At 51.1% G+C, this 21,659-nt stretch overlaps 1 protein-coding gene across 1 annotated transcript in view; it reads right to left on the bottom strand.

Annotated features, from left to right (window-relative positions):
- The window catches only part of ADCY5 (adenylate cyclase 5), a 150,839-nt gene that overhangs the window by 18,884 nt on the left and 110,296 nt on the right, over positions 1–21,659 (bottom strand). The window contains exons 8-13 of the mRNA XM_063107084.1: positions 20,665–20,805; positions 15,567–15,589; positions 14,512–14,656; positions 13,153–13,250; positions 11,108–11,195; positions 253–369 (exon numbers count right to left, since the gene is read on the bottom strand). Of these exons, the coding sequence (XP_062963154.1) occupies positions 253–369; positions 11,108–11,195; positions 13,153–13,250; positions 14,512–14,656; positions 15,567–15,589; positions 20,665–20,805 (612 nt within the window). The remainder of the gene's footprint in view (positions 1–252; positions 370–11,107; positions 11,196–13,152; positions 13,251–14,511; positions 14,657–15,566; positions 15,590–20,664; positions 20,806–21,659) is intronic.

Below are 21,659 nucleotides of genomic sequence, written 5' to 3'. Positions count from 1 at the left end.
CCACCCAAGGCAGGGCTCATAACCTGCCTTGGGGACTTCCCCTGGGCTCTTTCTGATGCCTCCAGCCTTGAGAATGCAGAACTAAAGACCCATGTGAGACGCTTTAAGAGTCAAATATGATCCTAGACCCAAGGTGAGGCACCAGTAGGAACTCCCTGGGAAACTCTTCCATCCCATGCCTGTCAGGCACAGGGCTCCATTGGGTTTGACCTGCCAGGGCTGGGAGGTACTGGAAGGATGTGGACCACCCACCATGTTGACAAACGCCGACAGGAACACTAGAGTGATGGTGAACACCCCAACCAGAGTGCTGTTCATCTTGGACCGCACGATCTTCCTGGAGAGGGTCTGCAGTGGAGTGGGAAAGAGCTAGGGGCAGGGAGAGAGGGAGAGATGTAAGAGCATTCAGCAAGGACTCCACAAATCACCATAGGGGGGAGCTCAGTGGACCCACCCGTGTCTTCCCCAGCATTGCCTGGGGCTTCCTGAACCCCCTCCCAGCAGGCAGGGCTCCAACCCTGCACCTCTGCACCACCGCGTCCAGGCCAACAGCAGCATGGTTTCTGCAGCTGGCCAGGAGTGGGATCTATCTGGGGAGCCCGCAGGTGAGAGAGGCAGGATGGGAGGAAAGATGCTACCTTGACCCAACAGGGAAGCACATGAAAAAGCTCATTTACCCACTGTGTGAATTCTGGGCCTGGGGGAGTTATGATCAGAAGGTGGCAGTGCGTGGCAGTTCAGGAGTCATGGAGGGGCCCAGACCTCTCCCAGGGAGGTTTGGGAAGGCTTCTTGGAAGGAATGGGGGGCTGTGAGTCTGAGGTCTCGGAGAGCGGCTGGTATCTGGAGCAAGGGGCTGGGCTTGTGACAAGGGGCAGAACAGCACAGGGGCAGGAGGGAAGCCTGGACAGGTGCATTAAGTGAGCTTTCTCTTCTACATGAAGCTTCAGGGACCTGTCATTTCCCTCACCCAACCCTTCCTATGTATCTTCAACTTGAAAAACCATAGGTCCACTCAGAGACCCACTGCAGCTTTGGGAATTAGATGATCAGGCTCCTAAGTCCCATTTCTGCCACCAAATCTGACACAGTTGGTCTGCTGGTGTGCGGCATGTCCTCCTCTTCTCCCACGCAACCCAGGCTAAAAAAGAAATTGACAGAGGCAAAGCAGTGGACATGTGCTGCCCTACCCCGGCCTGCCCCAGCACTTTCTGACAAGGCCTATCTGCTGCAAACCTTCCAAGCATCTTATGGAGACCCCAAGGACACAGAGGTGGTGGGAAGGCCCTGGACCAGGAGTCGAGAAGCCTGGGTTCTAGGTGTGGCTTTTCCTGTGTGACCCTGAGCAAGCCGCATCCCGTCTCTGAAGGCTCCCCATGTGTAGGGTTACTGGGGCCCATAGGGCACTCCCAACTTCTATGGTGAGTGAAACAGGCAAAGGCCTCTACCCCAGTCACAGGCCCTGAACATCCCTGCACAACCTTGCTGAACGTGCCAGGCCTCAAGGCTTATTCGAGCCCTGATGCTGAGAGATTCTGTAGACAGTCACACAGACAACTAAGTAGGTCAAGGGGCTGTAGCATGACCACCATGTAACTGCTCTCTGAGTGGTGGGGACTGGCTTGTGTGCTACAGTGTTTGCTGCTAGCTCAAAAAGTGCTGGGCCCTTGGTCCAGTGTTTCTCAGTGGCAAACCAAACCCACTACATGCACAGCATCCATGTGGGCTGTCACACTGCCCCCTGGGACTCTAGGGGCAAAGGGAACCAATACCAATACGCTATTGCTTATGCCGCTGGCTGTGCCAGGAGTAATAAAGTGTTTTGTCTCTGACCCACAAGTCTTGTGTCTTCTGCCAGCATTCACGAAACAGCAACATGCTGATTTATTAGCTTGTTAAGTAAAGTAAAATCACACCTCAGACCCCTCACAGTTCTTGACAACAAGTACTGGCCCTGCTCACCCCAGTCCTGGGCTTTGGGCTGGCTGTGTGCGTAGGGAAGCAGTGTATCCTTCCCACCCCAGAATCTTCCTCCACCCTCCCAGCAAGGCCACTTGCTATTCAGCAGAAGGAAAGGGGACCACAGCACAGGGAAGGACAGACCACAGGAAGGGCTGCAGTAGTGGCGGAGGACTGGCAGCCATACAGGCTATAGGCTGAGAGGTGAGGACCTGGGATTCCATTTCCCCAGCAGGCGAGCTGCCCAGGTGTGTTCATACACCACCAAGCCTGTGGCACTGTTCTGAAAAAACCCTTCCCTCTGGGATAATAAAGGAGGCTCTCTGAATCCTCTTGTGTGGTAGAAGAAAAGATGTGTGTGATTCAGAGACCATAAGCTTGTATTAAAATCCTGCTTAATAGATATAAAGATAAATTGAATAGAGTGAGAGTCTAGAAATAAATCCTTACATGTATGGTCAATTGATTTTGCAAAAATACCAAGAAAATTCAATGCAGAAAGAATGAATTTCCAACAAATGGTGCTGGGACAAATGCATACCCACATGCAAAAGAGTGAAGGTGGATCCCTGCCCTATACCATATGCAAAAATTAATTCAAAACAGATCAGAGACCTAAATGTAAGAACTAAAACTATAAAACTCCTGGAAGAAAACATATGAGTTGATCTTTGTGACTTTGGATTAGGCAATGATTTCTTAGAGATGACACCAAAAGCACAAGCAAAAAGAAAAAAGGGAAAAAAAAGAAAGAAATTGGACTTCAAAATTTAAAGATTTTGTGCTTCAAATAACACTATCATGAAAGTGAAAAAGGTACTGGTGAGAATGTGGAGAAACTGGAACCCTGTGCACTGCTGGCAGGAATGTAAAATGGTGCAGCTGCTGTGGAAAACAGTGTGGGGCTCCTCAAAAGAATGAAACATAGAATTATCACAGGATCCAGCTAACTCCACTTCTGGTTATATGCCCTGAACAACTGAAAACAGGGACTTGCATAGATGAATAGAACACCTATGTTCATGGCAGCATTAGTCATAATGGCCTGGAAGTGGAAACTACACAAATGTCTATCAATTGACGAAAAGATTTTAAAAAAGTGTGATATATCCACACAGTGGGACACTGTTCAGTCATAAAAAGGAATGAAGTGCTGTTGCATGCCACAGCATGGATGAGCCTTGCGACTATTATGCTAAGGGAAAGAAGCCAGTCTCACAAGACCACGCATTGTGTCATCTGAATTACATGAGATGTCCAGAACATGCAAATTCACAGAGACAGAAAGTAGACTGGCGGCTGCCAGGGGCTGTGGTGAGCAGGGAATGAGGAGTGATTGCTAAGGGTATGGGGTTCTTTTCTGGGATGATGACAATGTTCTGGAATTAGATAGTGGTTGACAGTTGCAACAACTTTGTGAATACACTAAAAATTAGTGAATTACAAGTTCATCCACCTTTATAAAGGTGAATTTTATGATATGTGAATTATATCTTAATAAAGCTCTTATTTTAAAAAACCCTGCTCAGCCTCTCAGTAGCTGTGGGGTCCTGGGGACATCACCAACTGCTCTGAGCTTTGGTTTCCTTATTGGTAAACAGGGAATATCATCTCCCAGAGTGGCTATGAAGACTCAGTGAAGTGATGCATTTGCAAGTGCTTTGTAAGCTGTTAAATGCAATAGAAAAATTAGTTAATATTTGCATTTTAAAGAGCTATGCTGCCAATAAGAATGAAAGTCCTTATGTCCCATTTAAAGAAATTTTTGGTTTCACAGCTGGGGAAAGTGTTTTGGCACTAGCATGAGGATCTCACTCTGAAATCGTGTGACAGATGATTTCTAATCTTTGACTGCTTAAAATTTTGCCATTTCATCTCCCCGACCCCCCACTCCTGCCCCATGCTGCTGGAACAGTTTCAGTTCTGATCACCTTACCGCCCGACTTAAGGGCATTCCTTCATCACTTTGCAACCCCCAATGCAATGACTGATTAAGGCAGAGGTTATTAGTACACGCCAAAACTTTCTTTATGAATCGTGGTGGAGGAGCAGGAGCCGCACATAGGCTTCCTGGTGAATGTTAGATGTAGCTCTAGCATCCCCCCCTCAGTGAATGATTGAGTCTTTATGAGCTGGCTTGCTACAAGCCGACTTCCTTTGACACCCTTTAAAAAGATCTGCTCTTGACTTTAGAACCTCATTAGGAACCCAGGAATCACTGCTTTCTTTAAAGTCTCTGGAACATTCAGCATCCTGCCTTGGTATCAGTTTATAGAACGTATCATCTCCTATAATCAGAAAATTCATCTACATGTCAACCCTAAAATTTTACTAACCCCACTGTAGGTCTTAAAACTCTTTACTGGGGACAGAGTCTCTTTGTAGGACTGCATCACAGCTGCAATCAGATCCTGGAGAACATTTTTTAACAGGGTAATTGTGTCTGTGCCAATCAATCACTTAACATCTGCTCACAATCAGAGCTCAGAAAAAGAACCAATTTTTTAAGAATTAAATTCAGAACCAGTACATTCCCAATCTAATTAATTCAAATCAATTCAACACGAAAAATGGGAGTGGGGACATAATAAACCATGACTGCGGTGAGGGACAGTTTTGAGCCTGGCTTCTCTGAGTGTCTCCAGGCAAACCAATGACCTCCCTGGGGCCCTGTCTGTGATGTGGGACCAGGGTATGGCAGAGATAAAAGGTGATGAAATTGGATGGCAAAAAGTTTAAGAAAACAGCCTCTTTGACAAGGACCTAATAAAAGAAGCAGTAGCTCCTACTTCAGGAAAAAAGAAAAAGATATGAAAACCTCAGAGACCCAACGAGGCAGGCACAAGGGCTCCACACTACTGTTCTCAGCACCTGGCCTTTCAGGAGTCGACTGGACATATAAACAACGGCAATGTCCTGGAGGGGAAGGGTCTCTGAAGTCAAGAACCATCTTGGTTTAAATCCTAGCTATAGCTCTTCCTAGCTCTAGGACCTAGAGAATGCTGCCTAACCTCTCTGAGCCTCAGTTTCCTCATCTGCAAAGTACATTCGATAAAAGTCACCTTATGGGCTTGGGATACACAGCTCAAAGTGGCATAGCTTGGATCTGGACCCTGGACTGTCTGACTCGAAAGCCACAGGAGGAACCTACAATATGCCTCCTGGAAAGAAGACTTCTCCATCCCCCAAATGGAAATGTGCCCCTGAGCATGGTGGAAAGGAGAGCATGGGAATCCTAAAGTCCTCACAGTGTAGAAGATACCTAGGAGGTGCGGGGTACTGGTTGCACAGTAACCCTATTTTACAAACTGTGGACCAGGAGTCAGGGTGGAGTGGCAGAAAGGAGAGCCAGCAAGGCCACATTCAGACTGTGGGAAAAGGAGAAGAGGCTCTTTCAGTGGCTGCACAGAGCAGACAAGGCCTAGAAGAGGCTCTGGTCATGGATGCCAGGGGCTCAGACAGTCAGATCCTGGGAATCACAGGGATGCAGGCTGGAGGATGAGGAAGAGTTACACGCACACGCACACACACACGCACGCGCACACACACACGCACGCATGCACGCACGTGCACACACATACACACACTCACACACACTGCCATGTAGCTGGTTCTCCTGCTGGGCCTTTGTGTACTGCTGGAAAGGAGAGTCAGGCCTTCTGAATAAGGATGTGCTAATGAGCCACAGTGAAGGCAGGGGGCACAGATCAGAGTGTGGGGAAAGGAGACACCTGCCCTCTTCTACCCATTTGGGTGGTGGCAGCAAAAGTGCCGGCACTTTCACGTGTCAGACGATGAAGCAGAAGTTACAGGGATAAGGGGAAGACACAGGGACAGGACACATGGCTGAGCTTGCCAGCCCTGGAGGTGACCAAGAACAGCCTGTCCACCCCTTGCAGGGTTGTCATTCGGGACTCCAACCTCAGGTAGGTGGCTGGGCCCCCTCATTGCTTAGGCCCCTTCCAATTGGAGATCGTCTGAGTCTGTGGACGCCGTGTGATGGTGAAGAGGGATTTAAAATGGTTTTCTCAAAGAAAAGCAGTTCTGGGGCCCAGGTCAGCACAGATGCCGGGGTGAGAAAGAGTGATGTGTGCAGATGTACAGATCTGTCCTCTAAGATGACATACCCAGAAGGAAGTACTCAGGGGAATGAGGTGTAAGGCAAGGCTTCCGAAGGACAGCAGGGCCTCCGTAAGGCAGCCGATGCTCCGAGAACTTAGAGCCCCGAGGCACAAAATTAGCCCCACTGAGAAAGCTAGGGGTGTGTGAACTGCACCACGCTGTGTCAGGAAAGCATTAAACAGGCCCCAGATAAAAGGGCTACCAGAGCACTTAGGAAGCAGGGGGAAACCTTCTAACAGAAAGGAGCAGGGGACACCGCTCCCGACAGGCCCAGAAGGCGACTAATGCAGTCCACACTTCATGTATCTTTCTTCAGAAACGTGAACATACGGACAGCTTAAGAAAGTAAGTCCAAGTTGTTTCAGGAAAATGGAAAAGTAAATGAAATAAAGAAATAGCGTCTGACAGAACAGCCTGGCTTCGGGTCAGCAACCGTATCTCATCAGAAAGCCACTCACCGTGACCTCTGAGAAACTGGAAACAGCATGAAAAATTTCCAAGCTCTAGTAAAGGGCAAATGTTTTTCAAAGGGAAAATAGAATGACACTAAAAACCACAGTCCAGTCAGCTTCATGTCAATACCTGGACAGGTGGTCAGGTAAACTCTCCTTCCACCTCAGTCAGCGTGCAAGGGCATCCAGAGAGAGGCCGGCGCCCTGCGTCTCTGCTGCACACAGGCCAAAAGGTGGAATTACTCCTTTCACGTCTTAATACGCAAATAGTTTGATCCACACCATAAAGAGGAAAGACGAATAATTAAACGGAAAAGGAGCTCAAATTATAAACCATTCTTCAGGTTCGGTCATGCTTTCCAGAAGACGAGTAATGCCAAGAAGATGGCTCATCAGAGGCTGGGAGAGAAGGAGGCAGCGCGGGCCCGAGGGCAACACAGGAGTCTATTTGGCATGTCAACTGCTGTCCAGGGCTGCAGGTTCCAGACTTGACAGAACTTGTCTTTTTCCAAGCAAATTCTGTACTGAAGCTCTCCACCTGTAGGATGGAGGTAGCAGGGACTTCCAGTCGAGATGGCAGAATAGATGGTCCCCAGCATCACCTTCTCCCACAATCAACAAATTTACAACTATTAAAAATCAACAACTGCCAAGCCGGGGCCGCTAGAGATCAGGGGAAGAGGAGGAGAGACCTACAGAGTTCATGAAGGCGGGAGAAGCCACGATGAGAGAAAGAAAGGATCATTCTGACTGTTCAGAGGCCTGGCTCCTTCAAGGCTGGCCCTGCTGAGCACACAGAGCAGGAGCTGGCAAAAGCTGCATCTGTGCCCTTCATATGAAGTTACTTGGAGTCAGCAGGGAGAAGAGGGCCTTGCTGGTCCCCAGGCCAGCTAGACCACGCACAGTGTTCCCGTGGACACACATAGGAGCGAGGGGCCACAGAAAACTGAAAAAAGGAGCCACTCAGAGTCATAGGAAGGGACCAGCACATGGCCTGTCCAATGGGAAGTGTTTGGAGTGTAGGCAGTAGAGGAGATGGGCCACCAGGGGAACACTGGAGCACAGCATGGACAGCTGATCTGCCCCCCAGTCAGCACAGGCCCACTCAGTGGAGACTGGTCAGGAATGCAGAATTGCAGGGGGTGCAGTTTGCTGAAAACGCTCAGGATCAGACCAGAGTTTCCACACAACTCAGGTGTACTGGACCTCATAAGACCTGGAAGTGCTTACAAGGGCAACAATTAAAACATGAGCTGCACAAAAAGCCTTCCCCAGAGTATTAGCAGCAAAGCAGCAATTTAGTTCAACCACAGGGCTCAAGTGCTGGTTCCCACAGGAAGTTTTCCCATTTTAGAAGTAACCAAAGGACAACAAATTAGTTCTAGTACAGAGACTAAGTGGTGGGAACAGCAAATAATCCAAAACAGAACTGAAAGAAAAAACAAAAAACCCACACATCAGAGACAAAGTTCTGATATTAACCAGCAAAGATCTAACACCACCAAAGAACATCTATAAAACCCAAAAGGACGGAAAGCCCCCAGGCTATCAAGCCAGGGTAGGGTAAGGCCGAGGACCTCAGCCACACCCCACGTGCATCCAGCCCAGCGATGACCACTGAGCAACTGCAAGAAGCACCCCAGGCTCCTGAGCGGGAGCAGTGGGGGGCAGAGGGCCTCAGCCACACCCCCCAACATCTGCATCCAGCCCAGTGACAACTGAGCCACTGCTAGAAGCCCCCTGGGCTCCCCTGCCAGAATGAGGGGATGCCATGGGCCTCGGTCACACCCCCTCCTTCCTCCTCCTCCCACCCTATCCTCTTCCCCTTCCCCTCTCCCCCTGACCCCCAACTGCTCCGCAACATCTTAGAATGTTAAAAATAATAATGATAGTAATAAATTTTTTTTTTTTTTTTTTTTTTTGTCTTTTTCGTGACCGGCACTCAGCCAGTGAGTGCACTGGTCATTCCTATATAGGATCCGAACCCGCGGCGGGAGCGTCGTCGCTGCGCTCCCAGCGCAGCACCCTACCGAGTGCGCCACGGGCTCGGCCCGATAGTAATAAATTTTTAAAAATAAAAATAAAACAAAATAAAAATAAGAGCTGTCAATACTTAAAAAAAAAGATGGAGGGAGCAGTCTCCTCTTGCCTGAAGGGTGTGGGGGTGTGGGGTGGGGGAGATAAAGGGGGACAGTGTTTGCTTGGATTGGGGGCAGGGAGGTGTGTGTTCCACCCACCAGCCTCCCCCTAAGGAACCTGAGGTCTCCTCAGAACAGAGTCAGAAAAATCACTGGACTAGATAAAGGAATGGAGAACAAGCTTATTGGATTTGACGTTGCTAACAAGACAGGTAGATTCAACAATACAAAAGGAGGCAGGGATGATTTTCACAAATAATCTTGAACAGTGGGAAAAAGAATTTATTAGACCAAAGTACTAACTTAGATGGCCAGTGTAGGCAGTTGCAGGCAGGGAATGGGCCTGTCCTACCTGTCCTCCCCCACTGACCTCCAGATACACAGGCAAATCAGGGAACTCAGACAGAACGAAGTCAGTATAGCTCAAAGCCGCTAACAGAAAAGAGAAAATCTAGGTTCTGGTTAAAATATGGTAGACTACATATAGTCTTTGATTCTAATTTGAACGGGCTCAACTAAGTGCCTGAAACAAACAAATAATGACTTTGATTCAGTTTATAACTTAATTTTTAAAAGAAATATTTTGGGGGGGTTCAGCAAAATACTTTTAAGAGATCATTTTAGCTAGGGTGTGCTTTGTTTTCTAGGTTGTCGTGACTTTTTTACTGTTGTAAAATATATACAACATAAAATTTGCCATTTTAGCAGTTTTTAAGTGTACTGTTCAGCGGCATTAGCAACATTCACAATGTTGTGCTAGCATCATTGGTCTTTCCAAAACCCTTTCATCACCCCAAAGAGAAACTCTGTACCCATTAAGCAGTAACTTCCCATTCTCCCTACTGCCAACTGCTGGTAACCTCTAATCTATTTTCTGTCTCTATGAATTTACCCTTTCTGGATATTTTATATAAATGGAATCATACAATATGTGACCTTCTGTGTCTGGCTTCTTTCACCCAGCACGACCTTTTCAAGGCTCACACGCACTTGAAACAGCACTTCATTCCTTCTTACGGCTGAATAACACTCTGCTGCCGTGGTATACCTCGTCTTGTTTACTTATTCATCTCTTGAGGGACACTTGGGTTGTTTCCACCTTCAGCTATTGTGAATATACGTGTCCCTTTATAGCCATGGGATGAAGAAAGTGGAACTGCCCACTAGCGATACAGCAGGCTGCGGCAAGACCAAAAGGCAGGAGGTGACTGAACACAGGCAGGAGGGGGCTGTGGCCTGGAGGAAGGGGTGCTGTGCTGGTGGAGGTGCAGGGCAACAGGCTTAAACCTATGATGCAGCACAGCCCTGGCTGAGCACTGGCCCCACTTGCCCTCTCAAACCAACTTGCCCGACCCGCCCCTCCCTGGGCGTCCACCTCTGCACCTGCTGGGAGAGGGCTGAACCACACCAGATGATTCCTAAGGTCCCTTCCAGTTCTGACAATCAGCCCACCAAGACTTTGATCATGGGTGACTAAATAGTTAATAGACTAATGAAGGACCCTCTTTGGAGGGTGAGGAGAAAAAGGGGACTCTGGAGGTGACAAAGGTCCAGTCCTTTCAGGAGAACATGCTGCTCACTGCAGAGTGTGTAGGGAGTGATGGCACCCCACAGCCCCCAGGGCTTAGTTCCGAGTGAGTGTCAGGGAAGAGCAGAGAGGGGTTGGGCAGATGCTGGGGAGTGTGCCTGTCTGCCCAGGGACAACGTGCTTCCTGGGGGCCAGGATGGCCTGTCAGGTAATTCTTAAACCACTGCTGAAGGAAGAGAGGGAGAACCTTGGAGGGCAAGGAAAATGAGACCCTTAGTGATTTCTAGCATAGATCAGAATGGCCTGGGGTCAGGTCCCGATGAGGGACACAGCCTGGACAGAGGGCATGCAAGCCCAAGAGAAGATGTGGGAGAGACACATAGAACAGGGAGCCACATTCCTGTTCCCAGGCGTGTGCTGCCGACATCAGCTAGCTGTGTGGCCCTGTCTGAGACACTGAACTACTCTGGGGCCTCACTCGTCATGGATATGAAGTACAGCTCAAAATCCCTAATCTCTGAGGGCCTCCCAGGGTGAGTTCCAGGGCACGTGGGAACACTGAAGGGGGTGTCAAGAGAGATCTCTTCCACACTCACTCTCTCAGCAAATGTTTACCGACCACTACTCCGGGCCAGCCTATGTGCTAGGTGCCTTTCCTTCATCCTGCCTGATACTGAGTAGACAAACAGAAGCAATAGTGTCTTCTTGTTGCAAAGATTTGCAAGGGCTAACTGAAGCAGCCAATAAGAACAGGGCTCTCACTGGTGAAACACCCACCTCCAGTCTAGCTTGCTGCCAGTGCCTACCAGGAGTCGTGGCCTAGCATCATGCATGCCCTGCCAAGAGCGATGCTCGAGCTCCTGGGAGCACCCCCACCAATGGGCTGAGCTCAGGCACCTGCTAGACTCACCTTCACACAGGAGTAGATGACGGACACAAACACCACCAAGGTCAGCAGCAGGAAGCAGGCCAGGTAGAAACTCAGCATGAACACGGAGCTGGAGGAGAAGATAGGGTGAGTAGAAGCCACGTCCAGGTGGAGGGCGGCAGCTTTCCTGGGCTCACCCAGCAGGAGGCTGCAGGTCCCAGTGCCAGTACTTATAGCTCCACAGGGCCTGGGGCTCTGAAAGCCCCTGAGAAGGAACCTGAAGTTGCTCTATGTCTCCAAAACTCACTGCCCGTCTTTTCCACTGACTCAGTGAGAAGGACTCACACAGCCTTGCTGGTCCATCCAGGAGCCCTCCCCGTCACAGCCTGGCTCCTCCCCTTCCCACCTCCTGCACCTTCCTGCAGTAAACAGCAGCTCATGCGGAGCCGAACGGAGAACCGGGTGACACCTGATCGATATTTTGCCTAATTCTTAGCTACCCGCAGACTTGCTTCACTTAGCTCGGAAGAACGCAGTTAAAAATCCAGCTGGTTATTCCCTCCGAGTCACTGCTCATGGGCTTGACAAATAACTTCAAAGGCTGAACATTGATTTGACAAACAGCCTTCATTTATAGAAAATGCATCTGTCAGCAGCCCAGCCAGCCAGACTTTGAGAAACAGGGATGATGTGTCTCTTCAGAAGGCAGAGACCCTAAACCCTGTCCCTTTTCCACTGCCAGGCCCCACAAGTCCTGCTCAGTTTTTGCTCCCCTATTCCTAGCCAGTTCAATAAGATAAATGCAAGGACCTCCCTCCTTTCAGAGGCAGACCACAGGTGGGAACCCTCAGACAAAAGAGCTGCAAGTGACTTCCATCCAGAACTTCCAGCTGGCCCTCCTGTGGCAGGGGCTGGCTGAGGCACAGCACATCCCACCATACCACCAGGTGGCCTTTCAAGAGAGGAAGTGTGGCCTGGAGATGCCAAGCATTTTTAGCGGTTAAAAGCCAGTGGAGGGCTTGAGGGGGCAGGCAAACATGCCAGGGAGGGCTCAAATAGAGGCTTTGTTCCAGGCTGCTGCAGAAGCCAGCACTTAGCTGCCTTCCACCAATGGAAGTAGGGAAAAGAATTCTCTTCAGAGGGAAGGAAAAACCTTTAAAGTAGCTTGTAAGGCTTCCCTAGAGAGGGGATGGCTAGAGAATGACCTCTGTCAATGTCTTAGTCACTTGGGGCTGTGGCCAGAGAAGGGAATGAAGCCCCTGCAGACAGAGCAGGTAACTGGGATGACTCAGCCATCAAGCCATGCTGTAGAGAAAGAAAAGTGCCAAGAGGCAGGATTATGCATGTAAGTATGGGGACTGTCACTTGGAGGGGATGGGTGTTGGTTATGTTACTTTTTTGTATGTTTAATGATTGCATAATAAAAAATAAAAATGTGTACATACACATATACTATATATGTATACATACACACAAATATGCATGCACACACACAAATACATATACACATACATAGGGCTATTATGTTCATCTCCTAAGCGTGACTCAAATGTGAATGACTTAACAGTTCATTGCCAAAGCCCACTGCCCACTTCAAAGTTTTCTTGATGGGAGCCACAGGTTCTCTCAGTGACACAGCCAGTCCTCAGAAGAGTTCAGGAGCACCTCTTTGTGAAATGCCTTCAGAACCTGAAGTCCATTCTTTGAAATAACCAGAGTAGTGGAAAACCTTTATCTTTTGAAGATATATTGGGTTTTTTTCAAGAACCAAAGGTCACGCAGAAACCAGCCTGGTGAATACCTGGGATGACTCGATAGGGCCACAGTGTGGGTTAAATGGGATGGAATGACAGTGCAGCGCCCAGTGAGAAGTCTCCTGCCCTGGAATGAGCACGTTGCCTCCCTGGCCCAAGAGGTCACACCCCTGGTTTCCTAGTCCTATCGAGGACACCTTTGGAAACCTTTCTCCCTGCCTGAGCAGGTTGAGCCCAGACTCCCTTCTCTGCTCTCCTGAGTGACCATCCCCTCCCACTCCTGGGAGCCCCTGCAGCTGGAGGAGCGGGCCCAAGAGGGATTGGGGTACTTACTGGGGCACGATGGTGATTTGGACAAAACAGATGAAGAGGAAGACGAGAGAGGCACAGGCCACGTAGGCACCAAAGCGGTCATCCACCTGCTTGGAGTACTGAGAGGAGACACAGGGTGAGGGGCGGAGGCTCCCAGCTCCCACACACACCCAGAGCAGCCACTTGGGGCTGGTCACCTGTGCAGCCCACTCCCAGGACAGGGAAGACCTGGGAACCAGAGCTAGACTTAGATCACGAGAGACCAGTCCAAACCCACCATAGGGCGGTGCTGTTGAGAGGGACTGGGAAGTGTGTCAAACCAGCAACTTTCTACAGGCCAGGTCACTATCAGGGTAATTCATAATGCTCATGGCTATCATTGCTAGGCACCATCTATATGCCGGGAAATACACTAGGTGTCCAAGGCATCATCAGCCACTCTCACAGCTGCCCGGGAAGCTGGCACAGGACTACTGTTACCTTTGCTTCAGAGACGAGCACACCAGGGCTCAGAGAGGTTCCATGACTTGTCCAAAGTCATATTCAAGGTCCTGACTCCCAGCCCCAGATCCTCCTGTGACACCAACCAGTTGCACTAGTAGGGGTCGGTGCTGGCACAGTTGGTCCCCCAGAGAGAGTGATACGTAAGTCAGGTCCGTGCTGGTAAACACAATAATTTCTCTTTCCACAGTCTTATTCTGCTATTAGGTTTGCCTCATTTCATGCTGACATGAGTTCACACGAGCCCTTTTTAACTGAACACTGGGGAGACCCTGCCGCCTGGTACGAAGAGAATGCCTGGACCAAGGTGTGGCTCTGGATCTGTCACTATTTCACTGGGTGGCCTAGAGAAAGTCACCCAGCCACTCTGAGCTTTAGCGTTCTCATTTACGATTTAAGGAGATGGGACACAGAGATCTTGACTGCCCCTGCCATCTTTAATACCTGGAGGTTCCAGTGTGCCAAAAGTAGCTGGGTGGCCCATTGGTAATGATGATGATAACAGCAATAGTAGCACAAATAACGCTGACATTTATTGAACATCTGGTATATGGCTGGGACTGTTTTATGTGTTTCACACATATGAACTCATTTAATCCTCACTATGATCCTATGAGGTAAGGATGTTAAATATCCCTGTTTCCTAGATAAGGAAACTGAGGCATAGAGAGGTTAAGATTTACTCCTTCTAACTAAGGAAGTCTCCCTAGAACTCCCATCTCCCAGGGCAGCACAGCATCCGAGTTGGGGAAACTGAGGCAACAAGAAGAGGCTCCTTCCACGGTGCTGGAGACAGAGGAGGAAGTGGTCCTATTGTCTTGTCCCCTCCCCCTGGTCCTGGTTCTGCCCAGGGCCTCCTTCCCAGCCAGGGTACTGTACCTTCTTCTCCAAGTCAGGCTCCCTAAAGGTCAAGAGGAACTTGCGGACATGCTCAGATCGCAACCTGTCGATGCTCCTGGCGTCGATGGCCCGACCCAGAAACTCATCCACTTCGTCCTCAGGGTTTGCACTTTCCTGGGCATTCCTGGGGAGCAGGAGGCACAGATATGAGCCAGGCAGGCCACAAGGGGCACCATTAGAGGGCTGACTGTGCATGTCCACCTGGACTGAGCAGAGGCCTGGCAGCCACCCACCATCAGCCCTGATCAGGAGTGGGGGAGCTGGGATTGAGACCAGGTCAGCCAGGAGCCTGAGCCCACGCTCTTAACTACACAGACTCGTGGGAAGCTGCCCGAGGCTCGCACCCACTGGCTGGAGGACCTCGCTGACAATAAGGCTTTCCTGACTGTATTAATCTATTCTATTATTATATTATAATAACACTGTGAATTATCACTGAAGGTTTAATTGTTCTTTCCCCTACAGGTAACAGTCTCTGCTCTCTTCTCTCCAGCTGTATCCTCACCCTGAAACAAAGGTGAGACTTCTGTCACAGGGACTGTGGTCTGCCTGGTTTCCGGCTCAGCCACTCTTGGGAAGCAGGCTTCATAATCTCTGGGTGCTGGACCTAAAAACCCTATTTCTCAGGGGGAGCCCAGTCCTTGAGTGGAATTTCTGATGGTCCAAGAACTGGGAGGTGGAGGAGGAGGTCACTCCCTCCAGGCGCTGCTGACCACTGTGCAAGGTCTGCATTTTCCTAAGGGAGCCGCACGCGTGTGTGCAGAGTGCGTGCCTGGGTGTGTGGCTGTGCATGCGTGCGGAGTGGGGATAAAACGGGCAGTGCTGAGGCCCAGCCCTTCCACCGGGTGGCCAGGGCCTGGCTGTCCTGGCCTGTCTGGGGCCGCGGCTGACCACCTGTCGGCCATCGTGGGCTCTGTTCAGTCTCAGCTGACTGGGATCATTTTCCATGGAGCATGTGGAAACTGAGCACAAGACAGATGCGGTGACATCCCGCAGACAGAGGGAGCAGGAATAAAGAAGGGCATATTACTCACTTGTCCTTGGGGTCTTCAAAGCCCTAAACAGAAGGACGGAGAAAGAGAGGAGTATGAGAAAAGAGAGAACCGAAAACATGGAGGCCACCAGCGCTGGGGCTGTGAGAAGCTGCGCTGATCTTCTCTCTACAGTCTACCCACGGGCTTGGACATAGAGACTGTCGCTCAGTAGTTCCTTCCTTCATCTGGCGAATGCAGCTGAGTTCTTCCTCAGGGACAGGCTCTGTGCTAGCTGCTGGGAGCCACTGTGACTCCATTTCATCCACAGGCTAAACCCACGTATCTAAGCTCCTCCTGTCCCCATGTTCCTTCCCATATTCCCCGAAACCTCTTCGCTCCTCCTCCTGGGCCCTGGGCTCAGAGGGTCCCGTTCCAATTCTGCCACTTGCTCAGATGGAAACAGAAAATTACTCAGCTGCTCAGCCCCCTTCCCGTGTACACACTCATGCACACTCACTCCCCCACCTGCCCCCAGCACACAGAGCACACAGAAAACCTATGGGAGTTCACAAATTTTGCACTTAAAAAATTAAACTCCAGTTACCTGCAACAGCTTTTTTGCTATTGGAGAACCAGTGTATTCTTGTAAGGCCAGAGGCGGTTGGGGACGCAGCAGGTAAGGAGCTGCCTGCCATGGGTCTGACTACTGTTCTGTTCATTTCCACAGGGCAGAGCTGAGAGTGGGAGGGGTCCTTATTGACGGTCAAACTCAAAGCTCTATTTAGCATTAATCTATGAATTTCCACAAAATGAGACATGTGTGTTGGGGTCTGACCTGTTGTAGCAGAATGGAGGGTTCCCTACAGTGGGAAGGGGTTGGATCCAAGGAGGATTTGGAGGAGGTGACAAGCAGCCCCAGGACTTGCAGTTTCAGATAAGGCTCAGGTTGCCAGGACAAGGACACAGGATGACCCGTCATCTCTGTGACCCAGCATGGAGCACTCTGTTGGGCCAACAGGGAGCTTAGCAAATGCTGGGTGATCCATTCCCGAGGACTTGGTTTGAAAATACAAAAAGAGAGATTTCTGATTTTCTCCATGAGCTGCCAGGTCGATGCAGCATCAAGGCGCTCTGTCTCTGCTCTAGCCCCAGCTGAGGGCCCCTAGGAGTCTCGGCAGCCTTTAGTGGCACATCCACACCACCAGCCATGGGCTCTGAGCTCCTCGCGGGCTGCCCGCACTGGCCCAGCTGATTCCCAGCTTAGCCTCATCTTCAGTGGACTGTTGTTAAGTGAAGGCAAAAGTTGTCCTGTTGCATTTTTCTCAAAGATTTTGGGTGAGTTTAACCCAAAGCCAGTGGTCTGCACAGCAGCTGCTGGAGCCTGTCTGCATCCCCAGCCTGGAGACTCAGGCGGACAGGCTGCGTGGGGCCAGGAGGCTGCACCGTGATGCCAGCCCCCAGGACACTGTGCCCAGCCAGGTGGGAGCCTCCTGCCCACGGGCTGCTGCAGAGGCCAGAGGGCCCTGTTCCTCCATACACTTTTCCTTCCCTGCAGCTTCCTCATCCTGAGACTGTCCCTTCCCCAGTTACAGCCCTTACTGATAATTCTTCCAAGGTTCTTTGTCCTAACAGCGATTAATACATCTGCCAAGCCAGTGCTTACAGTCCAAACTGCCTCCCTTAACAGCTGAAATAATAAAGATGCCACTCACACCAAATATCACAAAAAAAACAACTTTCCAAGAATTTTGAACAGTGACTTACCAGCACGCCCCTTTCCTGCTTGCTGGAGGCTGCCTTCTCCTTCCTCTCCCCTCTCTTCTCCCATCTCCAGCGGCTCCAGCACCCTCTCACTCCCTCCCACCCTTCTGTCCTGTGCTGGTCCTGCTCTCCTCTCCCCCTCCTCTGCCCCCTTCCTCCCCTCTTGACCATCCTGGTCATGCAGTACAAAGTCTGCAGGACATTAAAGGGCTGGGGTGACAACAGGAGGGGCAGCCAACTGCTTTTTGCTTTGGGGAGGGCCCCTGGGGGAGGGAGAGTGCTGGCCTGAGCCCTTGGTGTCACTGACCAGGTCTATGAATGTCCAAGTCCAGAGCCCTGGGGAAGGCCGGGCCTCTCCCATGGGCCTCCTCATCACATTGGTACACCTTGAGCTGCTGCTTTACCATCAACATTTAAAATGAAGGTCTTGACTCAATTTGCATTTTTCTTTCTGTGCATTTCCTTAAAACTGTGTATTTACTACTTGTTAGCTGGCAGGGAGCAGACTGACCAGGTCCCTGGCCTGTCCCCCTTCAGGCCCAGGCTCTTGTCCACTAACTCAAATGGATTCCCATGGAGTCTGTCTCATCCCTTCTGCTGCAACCTAAACCTTTACTCTGCTCAACAGACCCCAAACTCAGGGATCCCACTGCACATACCCAACCTTATTCACAAGGGGGTCTCACACACACACACACACACACACACACACACAGACACACACACACAGGCACACAGACACACGCACACACAGACACACGCACACAGAGACACACGCACACACAGACACACACACAGACACACACACAGACACACACACGCACACAGACACACGCACACAGAGACACAGACACACGCACACACAGACACACACACACAGAGACACACTCACACACAGACACACAGACACACGCACACAGACGCACACAGAGACACACTCACACACAGACACACACACACAGACACATGCACACAGACACACGCACAGAGACACACACACAAACACACACACAGACACACAGACACACGCACACAGAGACACGCACACAGAGACACACTCACACACAGACACACACACAGAGACACACACACAGAGACATGCACAAAGAGACATGCACACACAGACACACACACAGACACGCACAGAGACACATGCACACAGAGACACACACGCACACAGACACACACAGACACACGCACACAGAGACACACTCACACACAGACACACACACACAGACACATGCACACAGACACACGCACACAGAGCCACACACACAAACACACACACAGACACACGCACACACAGACACACAGACACACGCACACAGAGACACGCACACAGAGACACACTCACACACAGACACACAGACACACACAGACACACACACACAGACACACACACACAGAGACACACACACAGAGACACATGCACACAGAGACACACACACAGACACGCACAGACACGCACAGAGACACATGCACACAGAGACACACACGCACACAGAGACACACACAAACAGAGACACACTCACACACAGACACACACAGACACACGCACACAGAGACACACTCACACACAGACACACACACACACACACAGACACACACACAGACACACGCACACAGACACGCACAGAGACACACTCACACACAGACACAGACACACGCACACAGAGACACACACACACAGACACACACACACAGAGACACACTCACACACAGACACAGACACACGCACACAGAGACACATGCACACAGAGACACACTCACACAGACACACACAGACACACACACAGAGACACACACACAGACACACGCACACAGACACATGCACACAGAGACACTCACACACAGACACACACACAGACACACGCACACAGAGACACATGCACACAGAGACACACTCACACACAGACACACACAGACACACGCACACACAGACACACACACAGACACACACACAGACACACAGACACACACACAGAGACACACGCACACAGAGACACACGCACACAGAGACACACACACAGAGACACACGCACACACAGACACACACACACACAGAGACACACACACAGAGACACACACACACAGAGACACACACACAGACACACACACACAGACACACGCACACACAGACACACAGAGACACACTCACACACAGACACACACACAGACACACGCACAGAGACACACACACACAGAGACACACGCACACAGAGACACACACACACAGAGACACGCACACAGAGACACACACACAGAGACACACTCACACACAGACACACACACACAGACACACGCACACACAGACACACACACACACAGAGACACACGCACACAGAGACACACACACACAGAGACACACACACAGAGACACACGCACACACACACACACACACAGAGACACACACACAGAGACACACTCACACACAGACACACACACAGAGACACACTCACACACAGACACACACACACAGACACACGCACACACAGACACACACGCACTCTCGTGTGCGCGCACACACACGGTTCCCGCAGCGTCCCTCCTCAGCCCTCCCTCAGTGTGAGCGACTCCCACCTGGGAACCAGGTGCCCTTGAGCTGAGCAGCATGCCCCAGAGGCAGAAACCAAGCTCTCAGACAGCAGGAGCGAGAACGCTGCTGCTGTGACTCGGCTTCTCGTGGTCCCTCTTTCTCTTCTTCCCACCTGAATCCACCTTTCTGTTGTTGTTGCAAGAGCCCATGTGGTGCATCCTGAATTTGCCTGTCCCTGGTGTGTGCAGTGATGGCTGGGGGTGTCTGACATAGGGCAGGCAGGGTCCCCTTGAGGTGGAGGTGACACTCCTGCCATGCCGCCTCCACTCATTCAGCCCGCATGCTCCCGCTGGAAGGTTGGAGTTAGCAGGGGTGCTTCTCAGCAGAGGGCAAATGGATCATCCTGGCACTTGCCAGAACTGGAATGGTGTCTGAGCAACTGAGCCAAAAGATGTGGCTTCAGTTGCCTGGGAATGCAGGAGGTGCTGGCAGGGGTCTGGCACACTGGTGCCCACCCAAACTCCCCAAGGCCTCACCAGACAGTGCCAAGAGACCACTGGAAGCTTTGCCAGACCCTGAGACCAGCCAGACGGGCCTGCTTCAGACTCTGCCAGCAAGCTCTGCCCAGAGGGAGGGAGGAAGGGACTCACCGCTCTTTTCCAGAGCCAAATTCCGCATACCATGAGACAGTGGGGCTCACGGAAAGGGCCCAGGCCAGAAGCCAGGTGCTCTGGCTCCTGGTCCAAAGTTGAGGTGCACCCCACTCCCATTTCCTTCTGGGGCTTTGCAGATTCCCTCAGGCAGCAGGAGGGCCCCAGCCCTGTAGAGTGCTGCCACCCATCACCCTGCCAGCCACTCACCATCCGCTTCATCTCCTTGGACACCTGGTTGCCGCCCAGGTGGTTGTAGAAGGGGCGCTCGGCCCCCCAGTGTGGCGGGTTGTGCCCAATGGAGTTGGTTCTCTGGCGGTTCATCTTGGCGATCATGGCCTTCTCTTCTTTCTGGGAGAGAACATGGATGTGTCAGCCTGTGAGCAGGGACATTGGAGGAGCCCATGTGGGGAACTCCCCACTCTGCCCAGGAACAGGGCGCCTGGCGAGGTAAGGGGCCAAGTCAGCTGTCCTCTCTTCTCTGCACAGCCTTAGAGCCCAGAAGTCTGCAGAGGTCCTAGAATCCCCAAAGCAAGCCTCCTAGATCCCTCTAAACTCCCTAAGGCCAGCCCTGGCTGGCCCAGGTGGGAGCAGCAGAAGATACTAAGAGCTGGTTTTGTGAGAAAACAGAGGGCGTGGGAACTTGTTATTTGCAAGGAATTCTCCTTACAAGTTTGACCACAAGTTCTATCCCTGGCACCTCTCAAAACTGATGTTCATGTCCTTCTCCCCGCGGAAGGCCCGAGTTCCCAAAGGCCTGAACTGATACACCCACTGCCTGCACTGTGCTTCCTCTCCTCCCTCTGCCCAGGGGTGGGGGGGCTGCGCTTCACCTCTGGTCTCCCAGGCAGCCAGGCCAGCTCATGCCTGAGCCTCTCAACTTGGTCACTGGCAAGCTGTGGTGTCCCATCGGGCTCTGCCCATTGGAAAGTGGGGGCTCAGGGCAGGGTATGGCTCTACCTACAACCTCAGGGGTGGGCAGAGCTTGAGTCTGAGGTGTCCAAGGGGGCGAGAGAGGAAGAGGAGATCTGCGATTCCAATCTGCACTCAAATGCTCCAAAACAGGCATGTTCTAGCAGAGAGGACAGTAGGACAGGCCCCTGATGCCCAGAGACAGCTTCTTAAGAGGCTTGGGTCATTGAAATGACAAGATTCAAGGGCTGACATGCATTGTACAAATATAGAGACTCAGCTAGCTACCTATG

The sequence above is a fragment of the Cynocephalus volans genome, chromosome 1 (assembly GCF_027409185.1).
Source record: "Cynocephalus volans isolate mCynVol1 chromosome 1, mCynVol1.pri, whole genome shotgun sequence".
Lineage (NCBI taxonomy): Eukaryota > Metazoa > Chordata > Mammalia > Dermoptera > Cynocephalidae > Cynocephalus > Cynocephalus volans.
This window is presented reverse-complemented; position numbering and strand designations above follow the sequence as displayed.